Genomic DNA, 24,551 nt, shown 5'->3' on the forward strand with positions numbered 1-24,551 from the left:
GAGATGAAAATGCTCATTCTAGCTTGGGTTCTATCTGTCCTGGACCCAAGAGACTGGATGATGGCGTTGGACTTGCAGGATGCTTATTTCCATATTCCCATCCTGCCTGCCCACAGACATTACTTGTGATTCATGGTAGGCCACAAGTACTTTCAGTTCACTGTGCTCCCCTGTGGCCTCACTAGCGCCCCTCGGGTGTTCACCAAGGTGATGGCGGTGGTTGCGGCTCATCTGCGGAGATCAGGGGTTTCATTCTTCCCCTATCTTGACGACTGGCTGTTAAAGGCTGGCTTCCCCAGTCTGTCGTCTCTTACCTCCACACTACAACAGACCTCCTGCATTCACAGGGTTTCACTATAAACATGTCAAAGTCACACCTGACTCCCTCTCAGCCGCTACCTTTCATTGAAGTTGTTCTGGACGCTGTGCAGTTTCGAGCTTACCATCCTGAGTGGCGAGTCCAACATTTTCAGGCTAAGATACCAATGTTTCAGCCTCATCCTGAATTTTGGTGAGGATGACTTAGAGGCTGCTTGGCCTCATGTCCTTCTGCTTCCTGCTGATGACACATGCCAGATGGCATATGTGGGCTCTACAGTGGGACCTGAAGTTCAAGTGGGCACAGCATCAGGTTAATCTCTTCAACAAGGTCCAGATCTTGGAGGGTACTGGAAAAGATCTGAAGAGGTGGTTGGCAAATCATGGTTGGGTCAGAGGCAGATCCCTCTCCCTTCCTCCGCCAGATCTGACAGTAGTAACAGATGCGTCACCTTTGGGATGGGGACAGCCATCTGGGATAGATGAAGATCAAAGGTCTCTGGTCTCCAGCAGAATCCGTACTCCACATGAATCTGTTGATTTTGTGTTATCTGGCTGACATCAAAAGCATTTCTTCCCTCTATTGAGCGAACGATGGTGAAGGTGTTCACAAATAACACTACTCTGATGTGATACTGCAACAGGCATGGTGGGGTGGAGTCGTGGACCCTTTGTCACGAGGCTCTGTGCTTCTGGACATGGCTGGAACAGCTGGGCATATCCCTGGTGGTTCAACATCTGGCAGGATCTTTGAACGCCAGAGCAGACAAACTCAGCTGTCAATGCCTAGCCGATCATAAATGGCATCTCCACCTAGAATTAGCACAAGGCCTCTTTCAGCAGTGGGGAGAGCCTTGGTTAGATCTGTTCTCCTCTGCAGAGAACGTGCAGTGTCAGCCGTTTTTGCACGTTGGAGTTTCCATGGCAGCAATTGCTCTGAGATGCTTCTCAGCTCGAGTGGAACTCTGCCCTCCTATACGCCATTCTGCCCATATCTCTTCTGCTCAGAGTGCCGAAGAAGATAAAGAATGACTAGGTCCCAGTAATCCTTGTGGCTCTGAACTGGGCATAAAGAGTCTGGTAACCCGAGCTGCTGAGTATGTGGGTCGATCCTCCCATCAGACTGCCTCTTTGGAAGGATCTTCTGTCGCAGCACCAGGGGTAGGTTCTGCATCTGAACCTATTCACTCTCCGCCTTCTTGCGTGGAGATTGAACAGTGACAGTTGACAGCTTTTGACCTATCTCCTGAAGTCTGTAATGTAATCTTGGCAGCCAGGCGTCCCTCTGCCAAAACGGTATACACCTGTCATTGGAAAAGATTTCTGGCATGGTGCACAGACAAGTCTGTTGACCCCCTTTCTGCCCCTTTCTCTAAGGTTCTGTTTATCCTTTCCGAGGCCAGCAGAGTTCTGCTGTGGGCTCTCTTAAGGGCTGTTTATCTGCTATTTCTGCTTTTTTGAGGTTGGCTGATCAACCTTCTTTGTTTAGGTTCCCTATTGTTCATAGGTTCTTCAACGGTCTTTCACATCTTTTTCCTCCATCCCCATTAATTATGCCCCAATGGGATTTGAATTTGTTTTTGATATTTCTGATGTGCTATCCTTTCGAGCCTTTCCACAATTCTTCTCTCAGGCTTCTCACTTTGAAAACAGCCTTCCTTCTGGCCATTACGTCTCCCCGCAGGGTGAGTCAGCTGCAGGCATTGTCATCTAAGCCACCCTAGCTTTCCAACTATCCTGACAAAGTGATGCTTTGTACTAGGGCCTCCTTAACCCCAAAAGAGGTTATGCCCTTGTAGACCAATCCATCACCTTGCCTACTTTTTACTCACTCCCACATCCTTCTAAGGAAGAGAAGAGACTCCACCGCATGGACCCAAAAAGAGCATTGGCATTCTACTTTGATCATACAAAAGAGTTCCGGATGGATGATCAACTCTTTTCAGTTATGTGGATGCAAATGGTCAGGCAGTGCAGAGGCGTACCATCTCAATATGGGTTATACTCTTAATCCAGATCAGCTAAGTACTAGCTAAAAGCAATCTCCTGAGGGTTTGCATGGTCATTCTACCCGAGCTAAAGCTGCTACCACTGCATTAGCACGCGGAGTTCCAATCCTTGACATCTGTCATGCGGCAACGTGGACATCTGTGCCAAACATTACTGCCTGGCCAGTCAGGTATGTAGGACTGATACTTTGCCCTTTGGACCTGCAGGACTTTCTAGTATGATCTTAGTTCGCAGACCGTCCTCAGGGGGTGGTATTGCTTGGGTATCTATTCATAGAAAAGAACCCTGCAACTAGAAATCTCTATCGGGCAAAGAAGTTACTTACGATCTGTGAATAACAAGTGATTGGTGAAAGGATAACTTTTATGTTAAATTTCAGTTGGAAAGTGAAAGACGTGCTTCGGAAAATACTTTAAAAGTGTCGATGGATGAATGAGAATGACAATTTATTAGCACAGGTTTTCACAAGAAATGCAAAAAAGGAAAATGCACATTTCATACCATTTGAATTGAAAAGTTCATGCTGAGGGAAGAAGAGGTGCTGTGATTGTTGTCAGGTGTGAAGAAAACGTTGTGGAAACACAATCCCAGAATGCTGAGTATAAATTAAGACAGCAGGAGGAAAATGGAGAGAGCAGACGAAACCACCAGAAAAAGACAATCTGTTGAAACTCTTCGTGGTGTCTGTTTGAAAGCTTTCATCAAAGTGAATAAACAATAGGTCATGATTACAGCCTCTGGGAGTGCAGCGCTGTTTTCTTTGATGGCTATATATATATATATATATATATATATATATATATATATATATATATATATATATATATATAAATGTTCTGACTATAACTTTGGAATTTCTAATGTTTGTCTACTTTAGGTTGGGTATGTATAGAAAGAATAAATAACATTTTCCTAACTATAACCTGTCCCTAACCTTTGGTTTTTCCATTGTATTTCAATAATTTTTGAATTTAATAAAATATTTTATGAAATCTTACAGTTTGCTGACGTCGAGTGGAGTGTCATTAAACAGAGTGTGGTACAGTAGAGTGAAGGAGAGTGTCATACAGTGTACTGTCGTGGCGTAGCGTATAATGTGATGCAGTGGAGTGGCGTATAGTGGAGGGGCGATAAGTAGTGTATAGTTGAGTGGCATAGAGTGGAGTAGCGTACAGTGAAATGTTGTAGGATGGCATACAGTGAAGTAGCGAAAACTGGAGTGGTTTAGAGTGTTGTGTGGTAGAGTGTAATAGCATGTAGCGGAGTAACTTACAGTGCAGTGGCATAGAGTGGAGCTTCATACAGTGGCATGAGTTATAGTGTAGTGGCATAGAGTACAGTAGCATAAAGTGGTGTGTTGCACAGTGCAGTGGCATCAAATGGAATTGCATACAGAGGAGTGTTGTAGAGTGTACTGGCATAGGGTGGAATAACATATAGTGGAGTGGCATACAGTGGAGTTGGGTAGGGTGGAGTAGCCTAGAGTGGAATGGTCTAGACTGTGAGTGGGAGAGTGGAGTTGCATACAGTGGAAGTGTGTACAGTTGAGTAGTATAGTAGGAAGTGGCATAGACTAGAGTGACATAGATTAAAGTGGTGCAGAGTGAAGTGGCATTGAGTAGAGTGGCATAGAGTGGGTTAGACTAGGGTGGCGTAAAGTGCAGTGGTATACAGTGGAGTTATATAGAGTGGAGTTGCATACAGTGGAATACTGTAGAGTGGATTGGTGTACAGCATAGTGGCGTAGAGTAAAATGGCATAGACTGGAGTGTTGTACAGTGGATTAGCATACAGTGCAGTGGTGTACAGTGCAGTGGCTTAGTGGACGGGCATGCAGTGGAATGAATGAGTATGGGGTGGCATAGAATGAAATGGCATTTAGTAGAGTGCCGTACAGTGAGATAGCCTGCACTGGAGTGGGTTAGAGTTGACAGGTGTAGAGTGGAGTGAGGTACAGTGTAGTCGGCAAAACCAAAAGGCCTAGAGTGGATTTGCATAGTGTGCAGTGGCGTACTGCAGCGTAGCATACGCTGGAGTGGGGCAGAGTGGAGAGCTGTGGAGTGGTATAGAGTGGAATAGAATAGAGTGCAGTGGTTTACAGTGGAGTAGCATGGAGTGGAGAGTTGTACAGAGGAATACTGTAAAGTCAAGTGTTGTAGAGTGGAGTGGGATTGAGTGTAGTGGGGTAGACTGAAATGGCAGACAGTGTAATAACGTACAGTAGAGTGGAGAGTTGGAGTGGAGAGTTGTAGAGTGTAGTGGAGCACGGTGTAATGGCATAGATAGTGGCATACAGTGGAGTAGGATAGAGTGGACTAATGTTGGGTTTAGCTGCATACAGTGTAGTAGTGTAGAATGTAGTGGTATATATGGAGAAGCATAGCATTCAGTGTTGTACAATGAAATAGCGTAGAGTGTAGTGATGGACAGTGGAGTGGGATAGAATGTAGTGTTGTACAGTGTAATAGCATACACTTGATTGTCATAGAGTGGAGTGCTGTATATTTCAGTGGTGTAGAGTGGAGAGGCATACTGTGAAATAGCGTACAGTTCAGTGGTGATCTTTAGAGTGGCATAGAGTACAGCAGCGTTGAGTGCAGTGTCAGAGTAGATTTACAGTGGAATAACATAGAGTGGAAGGGCGTACAGTGGAATGGCACAGAGTATAATAGCTTGGAGTACAGTTGTGTAAAGTGGTGTGTTGTAGAGTGGAGTGGCATACAGCGGATTAGTGTAGAGTCTAGCAAAGTACAGTGCAGTGACATAGAGTGGAAGGACATAAGTGGAGTTTGCTAATTGAAATAGATGTAGCGTGAAAGTGTGAAAATGGCTGTAGATGTAATGTGGCAGGAATATATATTATGAGATGTTAATAGTAAATTTTGGTAGTATGTGTGAAATGCTTAAGTAGTGTTAAAGCTATAAGTTAAAAAAAAAAAAAAAAAAAGAACAGGGCCTGATTTAGAACTCGCGGATGGGTTACTCTGTCACAATAGTGACAGATATCCCGTCAGCTGAAATCTAAATCCCATAAGACATAATGGGATTTAGATTTCAGCGAACAGAATATTTGGTACCGTTGTGATGGATGAATCTGTCTGCCAATTTCTAAATCATGCCCTTAGTTATATATTGTGCTGCGGTATACCACTGTAGATGAGCGATGAACTTCAGTACATGCGGATGTGGGGCTGTGCTTACCAAACGTAAAAGGCAGCCATGTAGTTTTTATCACAGTTTTGATGTGGTCTGCATTTTGCTGTGTTATGGTATTAGGTATAGGTAAGTATTATGTATCGTTGTGGTGTCATGTTTCCATAGGAAATGCCTTTGTGTTGCTAATACCTTTACAGCATTTGATGAACCTTCACAAAACTTTCCAAAAAAGTGCTACTTTTTGACTAGTTTGCGCATGGAAAGTTTTGGGGTGATGTGTCAAGCAGGGGCCGAAAAAAAAGGAGGGGGTCCCAAGACACATTTTCCGCATTCATCTTTCCATAGGAACTTTAGACACAGCTACAGCCCATACCGGTGAAAGGATTTATACCAAATTTGGTTTGGCAGAAAGCTAGATCTTGGTCCATAAATATTGCTTTTTGTGTTAATCTGTTCAGTAGGTTGAAGTTCAGAATATTTACATATTTACTACTGCAGTGGATCCAAACAGCCTCATATCTAAAGATTAGAGATAATAGGCTGCCACCACAACAAAGATGTGGCAGCAGCCATTTTACGCATGGGGACTCAATCTCCTGTCCTGACCAAAAGTTTTTTTTATAAAATAGGATATATGGAAAAAATAGGAATATGAGCTCAACCAAGGAGAAAATAAAGGCCTGCATGATTTCACGCCCTACCTAAAGAGTAGCTGCGGAACAAACAAACTGAATGAGAAGGGTTAATTGGGACCATTTTTGGTTTTGTTTATGTGGAAAAAAAGCAGACAATGAGTCCTGCTGAATGCAGATAAGGAAGAAATGAAAATGTGTACGGGAACTTTAACCTTCGTACAGGGGAGGTCATAAACACACATCTGATGCTTTACCTTACATTATAAAGGTCTATTTTCATAACCGCAGGCCCACGTGGCAAAACATGGATTGTGTTATTGAAATTTTTGATACTATTTGGAAGACTGAGCGTGCCTAGACAAATAGAAAAGATGTACAGAAAGTTGCTTAGGTGGTGTGGAAATACCATGCCCCAACATACTGCTTTCTGTCTCTCTTTTGAGTAGTAAGTCTTTTTTTTTTTTTTTTTGAGGGAAGCAAAGTATACTCTAGAAAATGGATGGACACTGTTTTTTTCAGCTATAAGGTGCAGAATTTAATGCTACCATTTCAATATCAAATACCCATAAATTTGAGGAATTGTTAGATGAAATATTTAGGAAGTGCATTTTTTTTAATCTAAAAACAATGCTGGATGTGTAGTAAGATCTCATAAAATAGAAGAATATCATGATAAAATGTGCGCAGGAACATACAACATCAGTCATATTTACTAGCGACTTGTTTTCGGAACTCATAGACAAACTAGCCTTACCAGAATATCTCAGTAGGACCAACGCTGATTCATACTTTCTTTGAATTGATATACTTATTTTCCTTCATTTAATGAAATTCCAAATTTCCATATGTCATTAACTAGAGGGTCACTGCAAGTTTTCTTTACATATGCCTAACATATAGCCTTTGTGATATATAGTTGTAGTTCAATAGGAAAGCTAAATGGTTGTTGAATTCAACTTAGACCAAACGTATCTGCATCTTTACTGAAATTATGATCATAGTAAAAAAAATATCATCCCTACTTACCCATTCTTCTGTAGCTGCAGTTCATGCACTTCAGATATGAGCCAATGCCAGCCACCAAGATGGGGCAAACAATGGCTGAACAAAATGATCCTGGAAAACTTCTCCCGACATTGCATCACGTAGCTCCAGCTCTCACAGTTTAGAAGGATGAAGCGTACCCTCCAGGAAGATGAATTCAGAGCAGCTGTACAAGCATTAATCCTCTCATACCTCGAAGGATACAACACTGTAGACCTCTTAAAAGTGTCCTCCACGTTGGTGCTCAGCTTTCATGGGGCTCTGGGAGTTTGGCAGAATATTACCCATAAGCAGTGGTCTACAATGACTCCCTCTATCTGCATGTACACTCTAAAACCAACTGCACCATTTACACGATAATCAGTGAAGGTACTTAAGCAGACCTCGCTTTCTATGCCCGAATCTGAGATGATCTCCGTCGAACTCTCAGTAACAGCCTCAGCAGACTAGAAACCAAGTGATGCAGCAAAACAAAGACAAAATGTCATGAATTCTCATGCTTTGTCGTAAGGTCCTGTAACACCATCCGGGTGTCAATTTGCAAGGCTGCCTTTTTCACTTGTTTCAGGAAAGCTCTCAAGATTGTGGTACTCAGGTAACACATTAATTGGTAACTGTCTCACTGCCCAACGCACCCCAACCCCTTTCTCCCTTTTAACTCCCTCGCTCCCTGTCATCCTGCCAATCATTGTTGATCAGTCCGCCCATCCCATTCACCTGTTGCCTTCTGCTCCAGCTTATCCTACCCTTTCCAGTTACTGGTGCGTTTGCCGCACTGCTCTGCCCTTAGGTTTACACTACATAGAACTACATGCATGCATGTGTTCGAAGCCACTCGCTTTATTTGTGTGAACAACCTTAGATATTATGTCTGTTAATTCATGTACACTGTATCTACATTGCTAACTGCACCATGAAAGCAGCTGAGTGCTTTTCAGCAAACTCAAGGATCAGTATTCCATCGCTGTCCCACTTAGATCTTGTAGAGGTGGATGAGAAGGTAATTGAATGGGAGCTATGATTAGGTGAGACGAGTGTTGAGGGATTTGTAGACGGTTACGTGGCTGTGAGCTACGTATATTTCTTCAGGAAGCTTGGTTCCATATTTTTTACGAGGAAGAAGACGACTTGTGTGATAATCTAGGATATTTTTGTTGGGATTTTGAGTATGAAGTAAGGCTTGCTTGTGGTGTTACTGGAGTTTCTTCCTAATTACAGTATATTTTTCATGTAGGGTAGTTGACCAAGATACAGGAACTTTGTTGGTGGCACAGCTATGACAAGTATTTACAATGCATCGGGTCTCGCGTTTGCTCGTGTTAGAGCCGATCGCGTTGTAAACTCCTAACCCGACTTTTCACCTATCGGGCAAAAGTGCATTTATGCACGTAACCCGAAAAAGTGAAATCAAGTAGGTAAAGCGCTCGACTTCTGCCAAGCGAGATCGGGCTCGTAAATTAGTTTAAAAAAAAGTCCATCAGCCGGATGGAAAACAGCGAGCCTCACATGTTTTCTGTACTTGGTCGCTGCGCTCGAGGAGGGCTAGCCACCGGAAAAGGCATGACCTATGCGTGCCTTCGACTAATGAAAGCAAGCAGATTTAATTAGGGAAGCCCACGAACCAATAAAAAGCACTGACGTGAAGTTGACAGGGCTCTGAGCCCTTTTCTAAATACTAAAGAGTCTCCCTGCTATACGCATGCGCGAGCGCATGCAAAGCAGGCTCGACCCTAAAAAAGTAAGCTTGTCCTCTAACTGTAGCCTCTGGAACCTAAGGTGTAACAAGCATTGGCAAAGTCAGTAGGTTTTGCCTATGCAAAAGCTATTGGCTTTGTTAATTTTGTCTACTTTTTTTAATATGTTACATAGCAGCACACTTCTTTTTTTAGTTTTACTTAAAGCATGTTGCACAGCTGCCCACGCTGCTGTGCAACATGTGAAAAACATTCTAAGCAAAGAGACGTGAGTCACAGAGGGATAGAGAGTAGGAGCCAGAGGGGCAAGAGGTAAGATAAGGAGCAAGAGAGAGAGAGAGGGGTTAGGGAGAAGGAACAGAGAGGTTAGGAGAGGGAACGAGACAAAGGAGTAAGGTAGGTAGTAAGAGGGAGAGGGCCAATGAACTAGGGAACAGGAAATAAAGAGTGGTGGAAGAGGCAGAAGGCTAGAACGCAGAAGAGAGAGGGGTTTGAAGCAGGAGACGGTGGCATAAGAGGCAAAGGGATGAGAGACCCCAGGGTTAGGTAGCATGAGACACAGAGACAGAGTAAAAGGCAGAGGAGCAGGGAGCTGGGGAACAGAAAATAAAGGTGTAATGCCACAGAGGAAGAGCTAAAGGGGTAAGAGACAGATGGGTTGACAGTAAGAGACAGTGGTCAGGGCAAGACAGAGTGGATCAGGAAAGAAATATGCATGGGAGCAAGGGGCGCACGTTTGTGGAGCAGGGGGCGAGGGACATGGAATAGGAGGCAGAGGGGGCAAGAGACCGGGGTAGCAAGCGAGAGACAGATGTAGGGAGCAAGAGACAGAAGGGCAGGGAACAGTAGAGATGGTAACACAGCCAACAGTATACATCCTCAAAGCCATATCTACTAGTGAGAAAGGTAGATTATCACACTTCGCAACTAGACGTTGCTCTAATGGCTACATAAAGAAAAGACTGTATTTCAACTGCCAGCAAAAACAGGTTGATTGCGACTTCTGTGATGTCATTGATGAGGTGAGAGGTAAAGTGAAAAACTGTCGCCATTGACATTATTTCCGATGTCATCTGTGTTTGGCGATAACAAAGGGCTAGGAGAAATAGACAACCTGGCAACACATCCGTATGGGCTGTAATAGAAAGTAGAAGACTTTCCATAACTTGATGTACCTGCTGTGGTTCGCAAGGGAGAGGGCAGTCTCCACTGTTAGCAAACATATTTGGAATAACAGCTGTCTGTCCCACTGTGGGGCCAAGAAAGGCCCCACAGCGCTTGTCTAATTTTGTTTTGATAGCAGGCTGATCCCCACAGATGTCCTTTTTAGTGTGCCTGGCTCGTGCACGTCCCTGTAAACGACAACTTGATAACCTGCATTGTGAGAGCTCCGATTATCTGTAGATTCGTGTGCAGTTAGACCGAACAGGGCAGCCAGTGACTGTCCCAGGACTCTACAAGTAACACACTGGTCGCTCTTCAAGTGTTCACAAGCCTCGCATCGCCATCTGAGCCGCGGCAAGCCTAGATATCATTAGTTTTTCACGTCCATATTATTGTTTTAGTTAATGTGTTTGGTTTTGTCATTAGACACCGTTGCCCCTGCCCAGAGAACCCGCTGAACGGATTTGCCAAGTGGACACTGGTCACTCGTCACGGAGTGTGGCCTTTGGCTGTGATTCGAAGCCAGCCCTGCCCCCGAAGCCAGTGAGGATGTTTACTGCCGCCCCCGATAAGTTGTCCAGAGCGAGAGAGGGTAATTATAGGAGATGAAACGTGATTAGAGGGAGTGAGAAGGATGTGAGCAAACGCTGTATATGGAGCTTGAACATTGTAAGCTATGGGTGGTATCACGAAGCAGTTCTGCACCCGCGCACTTGTTCAGGATGGAGATGTGTCTCCGGTGTGTTAATTAACGAGGTAATTCTGCGAGCAAGAGGATGCTGTAGGCACATCTCAGCGTGCAACATGGAGAATAAAACGTCACTCGCTGTTTTTGAACGATTCTACCCGCAGCACCTGTGGTAGCCCCCCGAAGTCTACCATACCTCTACACCACCAAATAGGAACTTTAGTGTGCTATTAAAAATGAGGAATTTCCAAAATTGATAATTCCATTGCCTGATTTCTGCTGATAAAGGCTGATTTCTCATTTCCTAGATGAAAATGTCCAAAAGCAAGCAGCACTTTGGTGATTTTTAGATTTAGCATTTGACAACACCTTTTAATTTTACTTAAACTATTTGATGTTATCGACGTATTTATAGGTCCTTTTAGAAATTAAATAGGTCCAGGTACTCAGTACAGGACAATACCTGCCCATTTAAAGCACTGGTCTGGAGCAGTTTGTTAACATGGTTCAGCCATTGACTGACGTCAGTGTGAGTGATGACCTGCTGTTTCGCAAGTGGCACATCTGCACATAAATAGTACCCTTAATGCTCGATCCTACTGTCTCCCTTTTGACACCAAAAAACATTTTTTGCTCATACGCATTGTTTATTAATGTCGGCGACGACCCAACGGCTCCTCGAACAATTAAGTTTCGCAAAAGCAATTATAAAAGAAAACAAGCATTGCCAAAGCCAAAAGGCTAGCAATCAACGTCTGTGGTATTGACTTTGACAGTGGTTGTTTAATATAAGTAGTCTATTTAGTGACTTAAAATCTCAAAATGACAATGTCTCACTCTATTTTTTGTTAGCATTCCTGGAAAAATAAGGAGCATGGTGTTCCCTGTGATGTACCTAAATGAGGTAAGGCATATTTATTTTGAATGTACATATGCATACTTTAGCTGTACGTGGAGAATGGCATCACAGCTGATAAGGGGAAAATATTTTATTTTCGCATTGAGGGACATGGATCAATTGGTGTGTCTATGTCAGCAGAGCGGTGATATGAGGAAGTGTTTCTCCAGGATTATTTATTGTGTTATCATCTTTTGTTTCTTATTGTTGTTGTCTTAACCTAAACTTTCTTTGCAGCTGTAGTCAGGCATTTTTTAACTTTCAATTGAGTCCTTCTTGGTATTAAAACATTATGTAACAGTAGGTGATAAGTCCTCGAGATGTCTAGACACCGTTAAACAGTGGAGCTGACAAAATGTCTAGATATTAAGTCTGTCAAAATATATAACTTTTTGAGACTTTTTGAGCTTTATTTTAACTAAGGGTGTTTTCCCGCTCCCAAGACCAAAGGTTTTTGAAAATGTTAATATCTGGTGTTTTAGAGATGTTATGAGGTGTTTCAGAGATGTTATGAAGTGTTTCAGAGATATCTATCTTCCTTGTGCACACTCAAAACATGTGCTTTGTTTTCCCTACACATGTAGGTGCAGGTAATAAAATCATAATCATAAAAAAACTACTAATGGTCTTTGTGATCATTCAGGTTGATAGACCATTTCACCTCTTGTTTTCAATAAGGGATATTGAAAATTAACCTGAAGAATATTTACTTCAAGTTGGGAGTTTTCTTTAAAACTATATTTTTTAAGGTGCGGAGGGGGCAGAGGTAGCTGGATTCTGTGATGGCTGCACTCCTGTGGGGCTCTATCGAGGGTTCTATTTTCTAGCCAATCCAGGGATACCTGAAAACTTTTTCAATTAGTTCTTGGATTTGCACAAGAGGTGGATCTGCAGCAATCCTCCAAACATTGGAACAGAGATGAGTTGGCCTGAGGATGCTGGCGTGTCTCCTATGTCTGTGGCATTGAGAGAGGACAAGACATTGTTGATGCTCCTTGGTTGGAAATCTCTGGAGAATGTTGATAGTGTTTGATAATGATTACCATGCTGAAAAACTACTTCTTTACTTTATTCAAACTTTATTCGAATACAAAATGTATCCATAAAAGTATCGTACAAATACAACACAATAAATATCATAATTAAAAATAGATTCACAGGACAATTTAAATAACATACAACGGTCAGTTACTATACAAATGTAAAATTACTAGAACCCTTAATCCGTATGCATGGAATGACGGGCACGTGCTGCAGCTATCAAAAAGGCTCCAGCTTAAGCAATTACCTCATCATCAGCCAGCCCAAAAAGAGTCTTAAAAGCTACCCTACAATTATTAATCTCTCATCTCTTAACAAGGGATATCAATAAAAGCCTAGAGTATATAGAATAAAATTTACAGAAAAACATAAAATGCAACATTGTTTGCCGAGACCTCCCATTACAGGGGCAAGGTATACGATCAAGACCGATGTTATAACCCAGGAGGAAGCTTAACAAATAATTCATCATCCCTGCCCTGAAGCGGAACAGCAGGCTGCGCTCCCAACATCCCATCGGTGTTTTCATGTACCCTAGTATCTGATTCGACATAAGGGAGTCAATGTATGTGGCCACTCTGGGCTTTTCCCTCTCTGAGGTCAACCTCTCAGCATCCCTCAAATTATATAATTCCTCCCAGTCTAATTGTTATTTGTTGACATTAGAGGCAGCCTCGGGGTGCTTAAAACATCATAAAAGCCTGACTTGTGCAAACTTGATGTCACGTAAGATAGCCAGGAGATCCTCATACCCTTATTTGAGGCAGTTCTTTATAATAGCCCTTGTAAGACTTGCATCTTTATTCTTCCAAACTGCAAGCCATAACAATGGCGGACGAGTGGCATTATAATCCTTGCCAAAAGGAAGGCCTAATTCTCTATGGCAGATCACACTAGTGGAGGAAATGGGAGAAGTGACAACCCTCCTACAAAACCTATTCTCCTCAAGTTGAATCGCAGCACATTTCTGAAGAACCGACACCCCTGCTCCGTATGTCACAGGTGCTAAGCATTGAGTGTCATACGTTTCTAAACGAGGGACGAAAGCGCCTCCGCCCCCATGTTGAGGTAAACTGAACAGAGAGGAAGGTTCCTTTGCTAACTTCGCCCTACTATGTGCGATGTGCAGTGTCCAGATACCTGTGTTTGAAAATAACACTCCTAAGTAAGGCAAAGTGCTTGTGCATTTCAAAGCGTTAGAGCCAACCATCAAAGTGGACAGATGTTGTTTTTTAAAACCACAGACCATAATATAAGACTTGTTAAAATTAGTTAATGGTTCTAGATCCCCCATGAAATCAACAAACCCATTAACTAGAAGGCGGAGTGCTCTGAGGGTACAAGCCATCAACACAGCATCATTTACATATAGCAACAAATGCAACTGGGAACCAATGATAGTTGGAACGTCAGGGGTTATATTTTTAAAAAAAGGATAAAGATTGTTTATATATAAAATAAATAAAAGCGGAGTAAAAACACATCCTTGCCTCCCATCACGGTGAACCTCTATATCATTTGTGACCTCACCATTCTTATTAAATCTAATCATGGCCTTTATATCCATATGCAGGTAGGCCAGAAAATGGACCAATGTTTTGTCCAGCCCACAGGTTAAAAGATTTGACCACAGCTTAGAACGGTTTACACAATCAAATGCTGAGGTCAAATCCATAAAGGCAAAAAACAAAGGGGAGCATTTGACAATTGTGTACTTCCCAATCACCAGAGACCAGTTTAGGCACTGCTCCATGATCCCAACATGATTCCTGAAACCATATTGGCAGGGGTACAAGATAGACATCTGTTCAGCCCATTTCCTTATCCTATTGAACAAAACTCTACCTAAAATCTTAACTGTTGTATCCATCAGGGAAATTAGCCTGTAACAGCTTGGCTGCAAACGATCCCCCTTTTTAAAGATTAGAATTATTATAGAAGTAGACCAGGAGTTTGGTAGAGGGCTGAGAGATAAACTATTACAAACATTTACCAACCGAGGGGCCCAAAACTCAGGAACACAGTTGGGCCTGGGGGCCTTACCCCCTAGACTCTGGGCCATTGCCTCATGGACCTCGTCCAGGGTTGCTGCGGGCCTACTCAAATTAGGTGCAATCATAAACTCACTGGAGGCTTGAGGAACAGCAAAAATGTTAGCAAAATGAGACTCCCATGCCGGCTAGAAGCACGATAGCTGCCTGAAGACACAACGTGACTTAAGCACTTAGTGTTGCTCACAGCTGCCCAAAAAAGCTTACTATCCTTCTTTGAAGCCACTTAGGCCAGGGAATCCCTTTGAGGTTGTACTACAGCCTTCCTTTTATTTACAGCCTGCTTGTAAGCCTTGCACCTAAAGGCCACCTCTACCCGATCCCTGGGTTGGCATGTCAATATCATATGCAGGTAGCGATTGGCTTTTCTACATTCCTGATCAAACCACCCAGGGGATAGATTTACTGCATGTAGAGGGTGCAACAACGTTGCTTTGATACAGTCACACAACTTAGAGAAGGCATTATTACAATTTACGTTGGCTTTGTTTTCAGACAGACAAACCTCTACCAGATTAAAATTCTCCCCTACAATGTCCCTGAAAGGTTGCCAAGGGTCTGGCACCCTCGGCTGGATTGTAGTAATAACTCTCTCCTGTCTATATTTGGGTCTAGGCAATAATGTAAAAGCCACTTCTCTCAGGTTGTTACCCCCAAAAATGGAGGGACAACCTTATCATAAAACAGTAAATCTTCCAAATTCTCTCATATAAAAATCAATTATCGAAGAGCATCTGCAGCCCCTAAAGGTTGGTAACAAAAGCGCATCAAACGGGGCCACATCCATCACACTATTGAATTCATAAGCTGCCAGATAACCCGACAGCTCCACCCCTCGAGAATCTACAAATCCCACGTTCACCATGGGGTCATTAACTGTTTCTACAAGACCCTCCAAGGGCTTAGTATGGTTGCACAATTTAGGATTAAGATCACCCTTAAGACAATATCCTGTCACCTTCCCCTCAAATCCAACCCTATTTTGCATAGATGAAATAAAGTCAAATAGGCTCTGGAATTTGGAATTCGAAATATTACTAAAATTATTGTTAATACAATTAATTAAATACAATGTCACCCCCTCTTATATCCAACAACCTGGAAACTCTCATTTTTGGTATCAATAGCTTTTGCACATACCCCAGCAGAAAGGTTCACCCAAAATGACAAGTCGCCCACTGCACGTCCTGAGCTGGATGGGGTGGCTGGAATATTAAAGCATTCAAATCCATCAAATGGCAAATCGTGTGTTAACCAAGTTTCCTGGAGCATAATTACGTCATAACATCTTATAAAAGATACCCATTCTGGTTCTGAGATCTTAGAATAAAGACCAGCTACATTCCAGCTCAATACTCTAAATATTGAATTACTTGAACTCTTAGGATTTTTAGAAGCAACAATAGAATTGTGTTCTAATGAAACTACGTTAGGAGCTTGAGTGTCTGGCACAACTAATGTATCAACAATCACACTTCCAGCAGTCAATCTTGATCATCTATATTATTCAAAGGAGAGAACCTATTGTTAAAAATCAGGTTTCGAGAAAGACAGATGTCTACTGCTACTGCCCGTGGTCTATCACCATGTCAGGCCTATAAAAATACTCAAGGGTTAGAGCGCTGATCCCCGTTTCTTTGTGACTAGTTTCTTTCAATGGTTTTAGCACTTTTTTGCAGAGCAGTGCTTCCTAAAATTTACTACAATACAATCCCTTGCTATAAATGTTTTGAAACGACCCACCGACCCCACTCTCCGGGCCATTAATATCCCATTAATATTATTCAGATTGACACGCTTATGTTTAACAAGCCAGTCAGCGCACTTGATACAGGGTTTCAACAAGGTTTCAGTTTAAAGGGTCTTACGAGGAGGGACCCCAGCCAGTACCACCACACATGGGCAGGAAGCAGGTGGTAAGTCCAAACAATCTCTGCTTGGTTCCAGCCCATGTCCACAATTACCTTGCTTACTAGGGCTAACCAGCCCCCCTCTGTGCACCTGCTACTATCATGGAAGTGGATCCAGTGGGATTATCGGGGAAGGGTTTCTATCGGTGACAGGTTGCACATCAGCAGATCCAGTACATGAGAAAGTCCTCACACTATTATCACGTCTCCCAGCCCTTGATCGTACAATCTTTTAGCTTCCAAAAGGGATATTTTGGCTCGTGAGTCAGCTACACTGTTTTCAAAGCGTTACAATTGATTCCGGATTTGAGACAGTTTCTCCTCCAAAGAAGACTCCGCGATGCAGGCATCAGAGACAAGGCCCTCGACTGGATCCAGAATGCAATGAGTGAGACTCGCCCCCTTCCTCGCAGAACCCACACCCACCACCTGCGGAGTGCCCCAAGGATCCTCCCCCAGCTCCACACTGTTCAACGTCTACATGGCCCCGCTAGCCACCATCTTCAGAAGCTACGGAATAAACATCATCTCCTACGCCAACGACACCCAACTCATCCTCTCCATAACCAACGAACCAGACAAGGCCAGACACAACTTCCACGAAGACATGAAAGCAGTCGCCAACTGGATGAGAGACAGCTGCCTTCAACTCAACACAAACAAGCCCAAAGTACTCATCCTGGGCCCTCAACCCATCGCATGGAGTGACTCCTGGTGGCCACCACCCTTGGAAACCCGCCCTCCCCCGGCAGCCAAGCCCGCAACCTCGGAATCATCCTGGACCAGACCTCAGCATGAACCATCAGATCAACTCATTCACCTCCACCTGCTTCCGCACCCTCCTCCTCCTACGCAAGACCTTCAAATGGATCCCCCTTCGAACATAGAAAGACCGTCCCACACGCCCTCATCACCAGCAGACTGGACTACGGCAACGCACTCTACGCTGGAATCAACAAAAAACTCACCCACAAATTGCAAAACATCCAGAAAGCCGCCGCCAGATTGATCCTCGACCTACCCCGACATTGCCACATCTTGTAACACCCACGTACACTACACTGGCTCCCCACGGAGAAAAGAATCACTTTCTAGATCCTCACCTACGCACACAAAGCCCTCCACAAAACCAGAACAGCCTACCTTAACCAGCGACTCAACTTCCACGTACCCCAGAGGGCTCTACACTCAGCCCAGCTCTCTCTCGCAAAAGTACCCCGCATCAGGGAAACCATTGTGCCACTGCCTGGAATGCCCTACCCTTCCACATCAGACAAACCACCTCCCTCCCCACCTTCACAAAGGAACTGAAGACATGGCTTTTTTAATCCACCATGGGTACATGCTACACCCCCCTCCCCCCACCCCACCCCCAGGGCCTTGAGACCCAAACGGGTGATTAGCTGCACTTTATAAACATTGATTGATTGATTGAAAGTTGCACTAAACCTCACACAAAGGAAATCAAGATCGGGCATGCTCTCAACCAAAGGTACTTCAAACTCTGTCTGCGTCGCCTGGGTGTTACATTGCTTGAAGCCCCATGAGGAGAGCTGAACTTGATGCTGTACGCAATGTTTATTGCCCCCACTGGGGTCTCTCCTTAGGGACTTCCTATGCTTCACTGCTGGTTCTGTGTCTGGTCAACTCCTGACCGGATCTACCACCAACTAAACTTCATCCGAGCCATTACTGGCTAAGTCCGAAACAGCATCCTGAGTCTGTAAGCAATCCAACGACTCAACAATTTGAGAACTTTTAGAAGTCTCTCTTAATGACATAGCCCCAGAAGAAGACTATTTTTTAAGACCATGTTCCAACAGCATCCTCCGTTCTGTCAATATAATCTCCTTTGAAATAATTCCCTATTGCTTGTGCCAACATATTGTCAATGCGAGTAATTAGACATAACAAAGCTGATATCCTTGCATGGCCCCTTCCGCCTTATGTTTGCCCATATTGATCATCTCAATAGAGCAGGAATCACAAGGACACTGGATGTGAGTGAATTTACCAGGTGACAGAGAGTGGGCCCAGCCCAGCCACGGTTGGGCGCAGACGGGCCCACTCTTGGTCCGGGCTTTGCTTGGGCGCGTCCCTCACTACGGGATACTGTGAAGCCCTTTATGGCGCCTCCGGGTGCAAAGCAGAGGTGTTTTTGACAGTCCTTTCACCTAAGGCACTTGTTACTGGAAGTTTTGACAACCCCCACCAAGCTGCATGAACCGACAGAGCGTCCTGTGCTGCTAGATACTGTGAAGCCCTTTATAGCGCCTCTGGGCGCAAAGCAGGTGTGTTGTCATTGGCGGCCCTTTGCGGCTAAGGCACCTGGCACTGGAAGTTTTGACAGCCCCCACCAAGCTGCACAAACTGACAGAGCATCCCACGCTGTGGGATACCGTGAAGCCCTTATTAGCGCCTCCAGGCGCAAAGCAGGTGTGTTTTTGTTGGTGGCCCTTGCCCCTAAGGCACCTGGTACTGGAAGTTTTGACAGCCCCCACCAAGCTGCACAAACTGACAGAGCATCCCGCTCTTCGGGATTACCCTGAAGCTCTTTATAGCGCCTCCGGGCACAAAGAAGGTGTGTTGTTGTTGATGGCCCTTGCCACTAAGGCACCTGGTACTGGACGTTTTGACAGATCCCACCAAGCTGCACAAACTGACAGAGCGTACCATGATGCGGGATACCATGAAGCCCTTTATAGCGCCTCCGGGTGCAAAGCAGATGTTTGTCGTTGGCGGCCGTTGCTGCTAATGTACCTGGTACTGAAAGTTTTGACAGCCCCCACCAAGCTGCATGAACTGACAGAAACTACTTAGCAAGGAAGGAAGCCAAGGAGCCATAAGTGGAAGGCTGCAGCTTACCATAGCAGCAGCACGCTTGGAAAGCAGTTTTGGTGGTAGTATGGAAAAGTTAAGGGTAGCTAGCATGGGAAACAGGTATATTACCTGAGCCTTCAGCAGTGGTAAAACAATGCAGTTCCTCTGGAGTTTAAGAGCCCCCTAATGATTAGCTGTTTGCGAGTCATCACCCAGCAGTGAAAGGAGCAGGACTATAGGAGGCAAAAACACCTCTCTGATATCAGTACTACAGGAACTTTAGACATTCTGGAAGAGGGAGTATCATGTGCCCCCTGGCACTCAAGGAGCATGAGATGGGGCATGCCATTTGTGTGTGGCGATGAGAGGGGCTAAAGCACAAGCACCTGGTCAGTGATAACAAGAGTAAAACAAAAATACTACTCAACACTTGTTTACCTTAAACATACTGAGAGGTCTCAGGGAGAAGCCTCACTTATGTCTGCCTAGAAGGACTTCAAGTAGGTCTCTTCAAACCTTGAGACAAAGGAGAGAGCCACAGAAACAGAACTTAAGTACATGGTGGTATGAATACCTCTTGTCAAAAAGAATATGAAATAGTCCCTTGCAGAGTTGACAGAGCTGCATATTATCTCCATTCCTTCATGCTTACGTTGGTTCCTTTTTTTCTGTATCTTCTGATGCAGATTTGGACCTCTCTTCCCAATCTTGTCAGTCATTCAGTGACATCTAAAATGAATTTGAATATTCTAAGGAATGACCACCCAAAATGACAGGTTTCAAACCATGTCGTGATTGCAGAAAGCAGACCCAAACCTGCACATGGTATGCCTCTTGTGGGTGGGCTCGGGGTCACAATTCACAGTTGTGTGATGAATGTGACTTCATGCACCCAAAGGCAATCTAGGACTGAAGATCTGAATTAGCATGTTGCTGGACCCAAGAAAAAGTTGCAGCCTTTGTGTAAATCCACATGATTCATGATCGAAGACCTTTAGTAAGTCAATGAAATTCCAAACACAATAAAGTGAAGCAGGACTCAACCCCCTTCTACCACTCTGCACCTGAAACAAATGTGCAAGGATGCTACAATGTCAGTATTTCACCTTTTGAGGTCTCTGGTTATGGAACTGATTCTTCAACCGATCTCAGCACGCAAACTCTCCAGGTCATTGGCTACACCACCGCAGATTGAAGCCCTCAAGGAAGCCAGACTGCATATTTCTGGTAGTTTTTCAATTTTCTCTGGCATGTCCTTGGGCCCCAAGGAACCACAGTGGCCCCTAGTCATGTTACAGTCAGCTTATCCTTTCTCAGCACCGCCTTCTCCCTTGGAATCTGTTACAAGCCCAGTACGGATGCCGGCTCAGGCTTCCATTCCGGCTCTGAGACCCACACTGGTCTGTTCCACATCAAGGTCATTACTAATTCCACTGCCCCTGGAGAGGATTTAATACTAATACAGATGTTGAAAACCTAAGCAACTTCAGCTCGATCTCAACCAGTAGCGCTCTACGAGATCACAATTGCTCAACCAGTCCTCATGCACCTGATTCTGAATTTGTGCCTCTACCAAGGCATACACAACAGCAGAAGATCCATTTTCATTTTGCATCAGACTAGAGCAAGGTGCCGCCCAGGATGTAGATGATGATGGTGGTGAGCGGTATGTTTTTCAACCACCGCCTGCCATCCCATACACAGATGATGTCTTCTGCATGGATTTACATAGGCTAGTGGACTTGACACCTCTCCTAAGGTAGGACTTGACTCATCACTTGGACCACCAACAGAAAAAAATGCCTCTTTTGCCTTAGTGATCTGGCGGGCAGCTGAGTTCCTGGATTAACAGCTGCCTTCAGTTTAACCAAACATGTCCTTACAGATATTTTGCAACCTGGAACCATTACTTCTGAGCATGTGCTGCCTTTTAATAAGGCCCTCTTTAATACCTTGATGGCTACTTTGTTACAGCTTTGTTCCTGTCCACCCATAAATAGGCAGATGCCCAGGCATCACAGACCTTGTGGCTCCAATTTTCTTCCCAGTTATCCTGCTCCATGTGGTTCAGACCTCAACCAGTAAAGAGAATTCCAACTCATTCCTCACCACTACTCCAGATAAGAATCCAAGAGGATTGAGAAATACATAACTTCCCCTGCCATTCCAGCATTGTGGTCAGTAAATGCTGTCTGGTTACTGGGTTACTATACACATGTCCTGGAGGACATGGCCAGCCAGATCTTGCTGGCAGTTCCGGAAGACTTTAAGGCCTTACTGGTGTAGCTACTACTGATTGCTTGGAGAGGGCAGTCAGCACTAGTATTGCACTTTGTTTACACGCATCAATGCTTTCTATAAGATTTTCCTTAGATGTACATGCGTCCTTGATGGTTATACCCTTTGATGGATTAAAAAATTTCTGTGAAAAGGCAGACAGCAATAGATCGTTTAAGGAAATTATAAGTACTGCACCTTTCTTGGATTTGTAGATCTATGCCAAACAGTTTCAACACCAGTTTGTAAAGTTCATAGGCTCTTCCAGAGGACTGGCATATAGGTGATACAGTCTTCCCCAACCATTATAGCAGTCACCCTAGTCCTTTTGAGGCCACAGATACACTGTCTGGGAGACAGTGCTCAAGCCAGTACGGACATCACGTTCTGCATTTCTCTTTCCCAACTGCAACAGCTGCCAAATCAGTTAGCTTTTAGTGCCGCATACCCATCCAGAGGGCAGGATCCATCACTTCCTCTCATGATAGATATGCATCCGAAAGTTGGATCTTACATTTCTTTCAACATTGCTATGCCCTACCTTGTCTTTTTGCTGCCCAATATTTAACTCGCTTCAGAGCAAATTTCAGACATACTCCTGGCCATTTTACTTCAAGGGTTGCAAGCGTTACACTCCAAGGGTGATATCAATGGGGTACTGGAATCGGAAAGAGGAGAAGTTTGCTACTTTTGTTATTTCCTTGTCTTGAAGGAGAGAGGCCTGATGCCTGTTTTAGACCTTCGGCCTCTGAATGTCTTCCTGTGGATGGACAAATCCAAAATACGCTGGCCCATATACTGTCTGCCCTGGGCCCTGGCATCTGGATGGTGTTCTGGGGCCTACAGGACTTGTACTTTAAAATACCGGCCGTGCAGTCCCACTGACATCTGCGGTTCAAGGTATGCCAGGTATATTTTCAGTTTGCTGCACTTCCTGCCGTCCTCACCAACTCCCCTCTGGTGTTCATGAAAGTGATGGCAGTGATTGTTGCCCACCTTTGGAGGTTGTGAATACCAGTCTTCCCCTACTGTAATAATTTGCAGTTGAAGGCAGGCTCACCACAGTCAGTTGTAGACCATCTCTTGCTGACAGTGAGCTTCCTGGCATTGCTGTGGTTTGGTGTCAGTAAGCCAAAGTTGCACCTGACCCCTTTGCAGAGACTTCCATTCATTGGAGCTGTCTTGGAGACAGTGCAGTTCCAGGTTTTCCTTCCGCAACAAGTCCAGAACATTCAGGTTATGCTGTCAATGTTTGAGCCTCGGTCCAGGATCATGGTGAGAGCAGCTCTAGGGCTCATTGACCTCTTAGCTTTCTGCATCACATCAAGCAGCACACACCGGCTCTGCAATGGAGCTTGAAGTCATCCATTTTTCAGAGGAGATGTCTCACTATCTGCAGTGGTAGCTGTTCAACCAAAATTTGTGCTGCAGCACACCCTCTCCCATCCCCAACCAGAGCTGATGGTGTGTTGTATAGCTATTTTAGCCATATTTTAGACACGTTGTTTTAGCTAACTAGGCCTGCCGCTGTGCACTTTCATCCAGTTATATTATGCTTTATTTTTCTAGCAATAGCCACATTTGCGGTGCTTTTTAATTTTCTTTAAATTATTGTACTTTTGCCCAGGAAAACATCGCTTTCTTAGTAGGACATTTATGTGACTTTGTGCTTTCTCCAAGGCTACAGTCAGATAGGGTTGTCGACAAACGTGGTATGCTGTGTCTTCAACATTCACAGAAAAACACGCACTCATACTTGAGGACCATTTCTTAGAATGTCAGATGTTTTATTATCAAAAACACGCCTTTGTCCTAAACACGTTAGAGGTAGATTCTAGCCAGATGACCAGGACTGTATGCTGATTGCAGATTGCTTTGCTACAGCTACTTGCTTAGTCAGCCAAATCCCTGATTCACATGGGGACGGTGTCTCTCTAGACTACAGGCTTCTTCCTACAGGTATGAGGGATGATGTACCCCCAGGGGGGAAACCTGAAGGGCAGATTAGGCTTATTACACTGTGTTCAAACATAGTGTAGGTAGGAGAAATATAGATCACTCCTAGTGACAGTATGGTCGGACTGTTTTTGTGTTTTACTCTTAGTCACCTGCTTGTTTTTATTGTGTTTGATCTTCCTAGTTATTGCGATACATGTTAAATGTTTTTATATCTAAGATGCAGTTACTTCAGTAAATCCTTATTGAACTATATTCTGCCTCTGGCGAAGAAGGTGGCGAATGCCAGAAGGTGCTTGCACATCTGCAAAGAGTATAACAAATGTAAGCTCAGAGCAAAGTCATAAGTTTGAACAATATGGTGTTGGGTGCCGAGCTGGCCAAAACACCTGCCACCACAGGTGCCAGAGGGCCACACAATAAGGAGTGGATGGTTGCCTATATATTTGAAAAAAAGAGTGGCCAGGGCACACCAGTATCATAGAATCTGAAAATGTTCAAGAGTTCATTGAAAGTCCATTCTTGGAAGATGATGTGTTTTGGAATTTATTATAGATGCAGATAAAAAGTGAGAAATCTCAATCACAAAGACTGCGTTGTACAAAATGACCATATGTCCGCAGCAGTCAGATGGTATTCAATGGTCAAAGTTACAATAGGATATTCAAATGTAACAATAAGTCCATACAGCAAAACAGCCAACACGTGTTTCGTCTTCAAGACTTTGTCAAGGCTGTGGAAACATAGATTAACAATACATGTAGGTAGGTATAGTGAAATTGTACAAGGTGTATTTAAGTGTCTAAACTCTTTGTGCCGAGGAAAAAAGAACAATCCGTGAGAAGGTGCTATGGTGTTGTGTGAATTACATATAGGGATGCGTATAGTG

At 44.0% G+C, this 24,551-nt stretch overlaps 1 protein-coding gene across 1 annotated transcript in view; it reads left to right on the forward strand.

Annotated features, from left to right (window-relative positions):
- SCARB2 (scavenger receptor class B member 2) overlaps window positions 1-24,551 on the forward strand; it is a 420,920-nt gene that overhangs the window by 380,539 nt on the left and 15,830 nt on the right. Inside the window, exon 10 of the mRNA XM_069236840.1 lies at window positions 11,562-11,613. Coding sequence (XP_069092941.1) covers window positions 11,562-11,613 — 52 coding nt within the window. The remainder of the gene's footprint in view (window positions 1-11,561; window positions 11,614-24,551) is intronic.

This window comes from Pleurodeles waltl, chromosome 1_2 (genome assembly GCF_031143425.1).
Source record: "Pleurodeles waltl isolate 20211129_DDA chromosome 1_2, aPleWal1.hap1.20221129, whole genome shotgun sequence".
Taxonomy (NCBI): Eukaryota; Metazoa; Chordata; class Amphibia; order Caudata; family Salamandridae; genus Pleurodeles; species Pleurodeles waltl.